Source organism: Triticum aestivum, chromosome 4A (genome assembly GCF_018294505.1).
Source record: "Triticum aestivum cultivar Chinese Spring chromosome 4A, IWGSC CS RefSeq v2.1, whole genome shotgun sequence".
In the NCBI taxonomy this organism is placed as follows: Eukaryota; Viridiplantae; Streptophyta; class Magnoliopsida; order Poales; family Poaceae; genus Triticum; species Triticum aestivum.
In genome coordinates, this window is record NC_057803.1 from 189,901,620 (window position 1) to 189,908,376 (window position 6,757).

Sequence of the window (6,757 nt, forward strand, 5' to 3'; positions counted from 1 at the left end):
GTGTCTCGCGTAGATAGTGCGACCTAGTAGGTCGCTTCGCTTTGTAGGCAGCTGGTTCGCGGACCGACCCAGTAGCGCTGATGTCATGATGACATCACACACATTTTTTCTTTTCTGTAGTTTATATTTTATATGTTTTGTCCACCCAATAATTTAAAGGTGCTATATCCTTTAAATTATTAGGAGTCAAGTTTGCAGAAGAGTCAGGTATAAACATAAAACACAGTTTTATGACGAGTATCCTTGCAAAATTAAGCATCAAGTTCTAATGCCCATGCATGACTTCCTTTCAGAGACGGAAATTTGTACACAACAGGGAAGCGTATTGCACTGAACGCATTGTGTTTAATATGCATGATATCCACATACCATTTGTACACAGCACGGAAGGTATTCGAACATACGCTACTAATCATCAGAAATTGTCTAGCTAACGCCTCTGGCAGGTCACCGTGCCATATTTCGAGCACAACACTGAGCAGACCTGTACAAGATACTCACAGGATCAGAGAAAGGAAAAGACACTCTTGAAACCAAGGAAAGGTTCTCCAGTTCCACTGCCCTTTGAGCTCGCCAATATATCCTTGCAGTAGTCTTGAATCCTGAGAGGCTGAACTGCGGCTGGAGCTTGGCTCATAGCCTGGAAATCTGGGAAGAGGTTGCTGGAACAGAGTTTGTTCTTCTCCGGCGGGTTGTCCCTTCCACCGGCAAACTGAGCAGAGTCCACGTCAGGAGTTTTGCTCAAGACATTGCTCTTCGCGGATGAGCTGTCCCTTTTAGCTGCAAACTGGAGACTGTTCTCATCAAGAGTTCTGCTCAAGACATTGCTCTTTTCGGATGGGCTGCCCCTTCTGCCTGCAAATTGAAGAGTGCTGTCATCTGGAGGTCTCATCAGGATCTTGCTCTTCTCAGATGGGCTGTCCCTTTTGCCTGCAAATTGATGAGAGTTCTCATCAGCTGCTGTCCACAAGATCTTGGTCTTCTCGGATACGCTGTCAGTTCTGACAGAAAATTGAACAGAGTTTTCGTCTGGAATTCTGCTCAGGCTCTTGCTCTTCTCAGACAGGCTGCCCCTTCTGTCAGCAAATTGAACAGAGTTTTCATCTGGAATTCTATTCAGGCTCTTGCTCTTCTCAAATGGGCTGTAAACTTTCTCTGCAAACAGAGAGCGGCTCTTCTCTGAAGTTCTGCTCAGGATCCTCCAACACTTCTCGGCTGTATTGGTCGGAGAGACTCTAAGCTCGGAATGTTCAGAATCCATTGGTGTGACCTCATTCGCATGCAGGATTCCCTGATCCAAGTTAAACTGGCCCCTCGATGTCTTCATCTTCTTCAGTATCAAAGGTTCATAAGAGCCATCCATCGACTTTGATAGCATCAGTGTTGGAAAATCTCTGGATTTCTTGCGTATGTGATCAAAAATTGTGTTGCTGGTGGCACTTCTGCATTCTGCTTTTGCTGGTTCAGGAAACGACACATCTTGCATATCTAGGAATGCCATAAACATTTCGCTTAGAAAAGTAAATAAAGTAGATCTTGCTGACTGGAGTGCAAGTGAAACAAAGCAGGTATGGTGTTTTCTAGCATCGTGTTACCTCCATTATCTTCTTCAAGCATTAGGTCAAAGCTGGGGACCTCTCTGTAGTCACCAAAATATCACCTCAGAATAATTAATACTCAGAGAATGTTCAAAGAACATGGAAGAAAGATCAAAATCTGACATGTGATCAAAGTTTCAACAAAAGCTGTGAACCATAGCAGTTCTCTGGTGACCTAAGACAACCTTGCAAATATTTGCTTCTAAAGAACCCTAGCGGATATTTTCTGTACTAAACACTAGACTAATGGCCAATCAGGCAAATGTTCTGTTCTCAGCTACACTGATGAATGCAAGCCAATTCTAGAATTCTTGGAGGAGTCCATATAGTTGGTTAAAAACTTACAGTGAAGCCAAGTTGTTAAATGTTCTCGTTCCCGGCATATTGTCAACTTTGTCTGGAACGTTGGCACCATCATCGTCTTCTATAACGTTAACCTCTTTTGATAGTGGGCTCCATCCAATATGAGGTTGAGCTGGACTTGTTTCAGCTGTCCTGGAGCTAACCAAACAAATATCAGCAGGAAGACTGATCAAGGGTTTTTGCTTTTCTGTCCCATATGCTTTTGTCACATGAAAATCATCCTCCCTGCTGACCACATGCTTCTTGTGGATATCAATACCAACTTCAAAATAAAAATTTATGCACGATATATGTCAGCATAAAATTGTAAAATGACCTTTTATTTGTCAAACAATAATTATCTGTTGGAGACATTACCGTGTTCTTCAAAAATCAGATCTACCTTCAGAGTCACCCTGGCACTCTGGGGGCATGGCACCAAAAGTTTTACAGAATATGGGCTGCATTTAACAAAATAGCCAGTGAGAGTAACTAGGAGCAACTTAGCTTTGGTTTGGGTGTTAGAGAGTATAGCAAGATCCTTGAACGTTGGTATCTGGTTGAGCGATTTTATTCATCTTTGCTATCACTGTGCTATGTTCGTTTGCTGTATCAAACAGAGGTGCTATTTGGTGCTTAGCAGAACAAGTAATAGTCTAACCAAAAAGGTGAGGTTGCTACCAGATTCTGCTACCTGCTAGAATAATCTATTTAAAATACAAATGTAACGAAAAGAATATCTTCCTTGAAGGAGCAACAAAGCATTTGACAATGTACCGACTTATAGCAGTAAAGTTAGAGTTCATTTGCTTGTCTACTTAGATAACAATGGTTCAAATGTTTGCTGAAATAACAGGACTTCAGAAGTATTACCTGGAAAACTCTCGAGCCCTTTAAGGAAGAGTTGAATGATGGCAGGAATAACCAAAATAAAACAAAACCACCCATCAGGAGAAAAAAAAAGACCATAAAGGACACCATCACACGAAGATTATAAAATAAAACCACTGACCTTATTTTCTCATGAAAAAGGATCATATTATCTTCCTCTGAGCCCACAATCTGACAAACAATAGTTTAATATTTTTTAGGTTTAAGCAGTATTGGATGATAAAAAAATAAGCTAAAAGATGTACCATGTCAACATAGTTCTGTTTACTGGATCGAACTGCCTGTGATTGCCGGCTTAGTGTTACAGTAATGGTTGATTTCCCCTGTCTGTTTCCAGCATCCTCAATTTGTACGTCAATTTTTGGTGGTAATGACGACAAGGACTCCTTTATCTGATTTCCAAATGGATAATTTCGTCCCGTCGCACTTTCCAGCTTTCTAGCATCAGCAGTTGCCAGGCTCTCGAAGGAATCAACTCCAGCAGTCTTCAGTGCCTGGGATAGCAGTCGTAAACTCACCAGTTAATTATGCAGTTTTTGTATATAGAGTGCCTAAATTATTATGGTTCAAAATTAATAACCTTTGCTGTAACAATTCCAATTCCAGGAAGTTGTTTGAGTAAAAATAGACTGTTTTCCCAAAGTTTTTGGTCTAGGCATTTTGCAAGGAGCATAGAATTTATGGCAGATCTGTAACTCCTTTTGTATATAAAATATTCTTTCATGCATTTGGCAATCCTACATCCATTTGAGCATATTGAATTTGTTTCCTGCATGCAGAAGTCCAAAAAAATTAGAAGGAATGGAAATAATATTAAAATGTGTTTAAAGTTAAATAAACAACCAACCTGGTTGAGGGATAAATCATGCATTAGGGGGTCCCCAGTTAAACAGTCATTCGCTAATACAAATATTTTATCTTCTCTTGTCTGGATACGCTTCTTCTTTTTTCCATTCTCACTGACAACATGGAATCGAAGCCTCCCCTCTTTATCTGAGTTTATGTCATTTAGAGTTTTCTTCTCATTTCGACGTAATTGGATCCCTTGAAATTCCAGAAGAAAAATCAAATCACTAATTCACTACACAAACTAACTTATTAAAATCAAAATATATAGAGCTGCCTACAAGAAATCTCTGCAGAGTGGCAGATGATATGCAATAAATCTTCCAAACTGCAACATGCAGAAGCTTTCACAATAAGCTTCATCGTGTCAAACTTTAAATAGAATTTTGTCATCAGCCTCCCAGGTTCTGAGTAGAAAGATACATACCAAAAGCGTTATTTGATGTGCAGATGAAATACAGATACATATGCAGCTGATGCAACTGACTGGAACACTGTAACTTCTAAATAGCAATGAAGTACAATATGTGACGACAAATGAATTCAGGACCACCAGAAAATTAATAGCAGAGTTATAAGATTTGACAATGCATGCCCAACCCTCTGATATTTCTCTGAGTACCTGATACCTTTTCTAATACAACTTCGTATAATAAACTTATCCCATAAGAACTCCAGTATAATGTGGGTATTGCAAAGAGGTGAAAATACAGAAATAATCATTCTTTAATATATAGACATAGAAATGTGGATATTAGTATATTACTGATAATAGTTCCATGTTTTCCAAAAAATAAATTGCAGAAATAGTAAAGCAATAATGTTAGTATTAGAAGGGATACAAGATTATAGCCCACTTGGCCAAACATCAGACATAGAAGGGATTTGGAAAAATTGGTGAAACACTTAAGCTTATGCTTTTATAATGAAAGCTGTGGCATATGATGTCATTCGATTGTAATTTTCTTGCAATATGGAAAGTTTACCTAATGGTTTTAGACTGAAACCATCTCCATCTGTCCAAATTAGCCCATACTCACCCAACTCGTGGATCTTCTCAACACATATATCTGTAAATTCAATCCATAAAGATAATTATTTCATGAATTCATGAGAGAACCGTTAAGTCAACAAAGTACACAAAAGATACCTCTCATTTGTTTCTCAAGGAGATCACGAGGAATCCCTCTCTTAATTCCGTAGTGCTCAGGGTTCTAATAATTTATTTTGACATGAATTAGAGCATACATTTAAACGAAAGAGATATAAAGATCAAGAGTAGTACGTTCATGCCTTTTTTATCCTGATGTACAAATATGAGCACTTGAGCCATTCAATTGCCAAAGTTATGTCAGACACTGTCAGCTGAACAATCTCTGCATTTAAATGCTCCACTGCGCATGGCAGCAACCTGGTCATGGTATCTATAATCAGTCAGGAGTTTCAAATGAAGTACCAGGCATGACAGAGTTAAGTTTCAGTTAAAATATCACGTAAGAACTTTTCAACTGAACATAAAAGAACTTACTGAGACTCCACCATTTCACATCCACTGAGAAGGTTCTCATATAGATGGACCTATGAGACAAATTTATGACAGGTTAGACCAAAAACCAGGAAGCATTTTCCTGTCAAGGGTATTTCAGAATTAACAAGAGAGGAAAACAGAGGAAAATTACTGTCTCTCTTCTTGTCATAATTACAACTGTTCCAGTATCATCAAATGGTGGACGGCCAGCCCTTCCACACATCTGTGAATGACCAAAAAAAAAGAGGCTCTGTCAGAAGCAAGGGCATTATCACATACACTGTTTCCTATTTGAAATACAAAATGTAAAATAACTTTGACCGCTGAGTCAAATACATGTTAATTTTAACTAAATATAATAACGCATTACAGGATAACCAAATCAACTTGCATGCATGAAAAATAATTTAGCATATCCAATCATTTGCAGCAACAAGCAAGAACCAACTTATGTTATTCAAAGGAAAGTTAACATATAATAATATATGGATATTAATGAGGCCTGAGCTAAATTTATTAACTTGTCTTTTAAATTTATATTCATTTGTAATCAGGTAAGCAAGTAAAAACACCTTAAGCAACAGGCATATCATTAAGGCTAGAAGAAAAAAAATACATAGCAAATAAATGCCTGGCGGTGCATATCCTTTGTTTATTACAATGCTATTTTGCAGGAGCAACTGAGACTTAATAGCACACCTGAAGCACCATGGATCTGTCATATTCTACATACGAGCCCTTCTCTTTGTTGCTACAAAATGTATGAAAATCAGAAAATATCATAAAAGAACAGAGGGTAGGTAGAATGCTGTCATATTAGAAAAATGGTTCTCACAAAAATTGTGTCGACTTTATCACTACTGTATGTGCAGGTAAGTTGATGCCATGTGCCAAAGTATTTGTCGTGCATAGAATTTGAAGATCACCCTTCAGGAAAAGACCCTCAACAAGACTCCTATCCTTTAAGCAAAGACCACCATTATGAAAACCAACTGAAATTTGGAAATACGACAACGTCAGTGTAAATTTAGGCAACACCTAACGTGAGTGTCCAGATAACAAAATTAGGAAGGTCATGGGTGCGCAGAGAACAAGATTCAACATGACCTCCATATACGATACAAGACTGCAGCTGCTTGTCACTACAGGTTAAGGAAGCCTCTCGTAGATGTTCATACTGCTGCATAGATTTCATGAATGGATTTGAATAGCCAAGAGACCCCGCAGTTTGTGAGAGGCACTGTGCTGCTTCTTGTGCACCTTTTCTTGTAGAACAGAAAACAAGTGCAGACTTCCCTCTTGAGTGTTGCATCAGTATATCTGTATTCAATATTCGCTTTCTATTTTGATCACTTCAATTTCAATAATGTAACTTATGCGCAGTGTAATTGACAGATGGGGAGATATGACTTACCGAATATGAAACTTTGTAGCCTCTGAAAGTTGAAAAAACAAAGAAAATTAAGTTAAATTTTTTGATTCAATACAGTGTCCAACATTATTCAGAAGAAAATGTTGTGCACAGAATATATCTGAATACTCCTTAACACCC

The 6,757-nt window shown here is 38.3% G+C and overlaps 1 protein-coding gene across 2 annotated transcripts in view; it reads right to left on the minus strand.

Annotated features, from left to right (window-relative positions):
- Window positions 1-323: 323 nt before the first annotated feature.
- LOC123085803 (ATP-dependent DNA helicase MER3 homolog) overlaps window positions 324-6,757 on the minus strand; it is a 9,295-nt gene continuing 2,861 nt past the window's right edge. Inside the window, exons 9-27 of one of the 2 annotated variants that reach the window (XM_044507513.1) lie at window positions 6,620-6,641; window positions 6,313-6,525; window positions 6,041-6,197; window positions 5,905-5,956; window positions 5,357-5,428; window positions 5,206-5,255; window positions 4,971-5,088; window positions 4,828-4,891; window positions 4,664-4,747; window positions 3,959-4,084; window positions 3,679-3,875; window positions 3,412-3,600; window positions 3,077-3,325; window positions 2,953-3,002; window positions 2,814-2,831; window positions 2,319-2,401; window positions 1,944-2,223; window positions 1,596-1,639; window positions 324-1,488 (exon numbers count right to left, since the gene is read on the minus strand). In XM_044507513.1, coding sequence (XP_044363448.1) covers window positions 506-1,488; window positions 1,596-1,639; window positions 1,944-2,223; window positions 2,319-2,401; window positions 2,814-2,831; window positions 2,953-3,002; window positions 3,077-3,325; window positions 3,412-3,600; window positions 3,679-3,875; window positions 3,959-4,084; window positions 4,664-4,747; window positions 4,828-4,891; window positions 4,971-5,088; window positions 5,206-5,255; window positions 5,357-5,428; window positions 5,905-5,956; window positions 6,041-6,197; window positions 6,313-6,525; window positions 6,620-6,641 — 3,051 coding nt within the window. In that variant the 3' untranslated portion in view covers window positions 324-505. The remainder of the gene's footprint in view (window positions 1,489-1,595; window positions 1,640-1,943; window positions 2,224-2,318; window positions 2,402-2,813; window positions 2,832-2,952; window positions 3,003-3,076; window positions 3,326-3,411; window positions 3,601-3,678; window positions 3,876-3,958; window positions 4,085-4,663; window positions 4,748-4,827; window positions 4,892-4,970; window positions 5,089-5,205; window positions 5,256-5,356; window positions 5,429-5,904; window positions 5,957-6,040; window positions 6,198-6,312; window positions 6,526-6,619; window positions 6,642-6,757) is intronic. The other variant, XM_044507514.1, reaches the window with a different exon arrangement.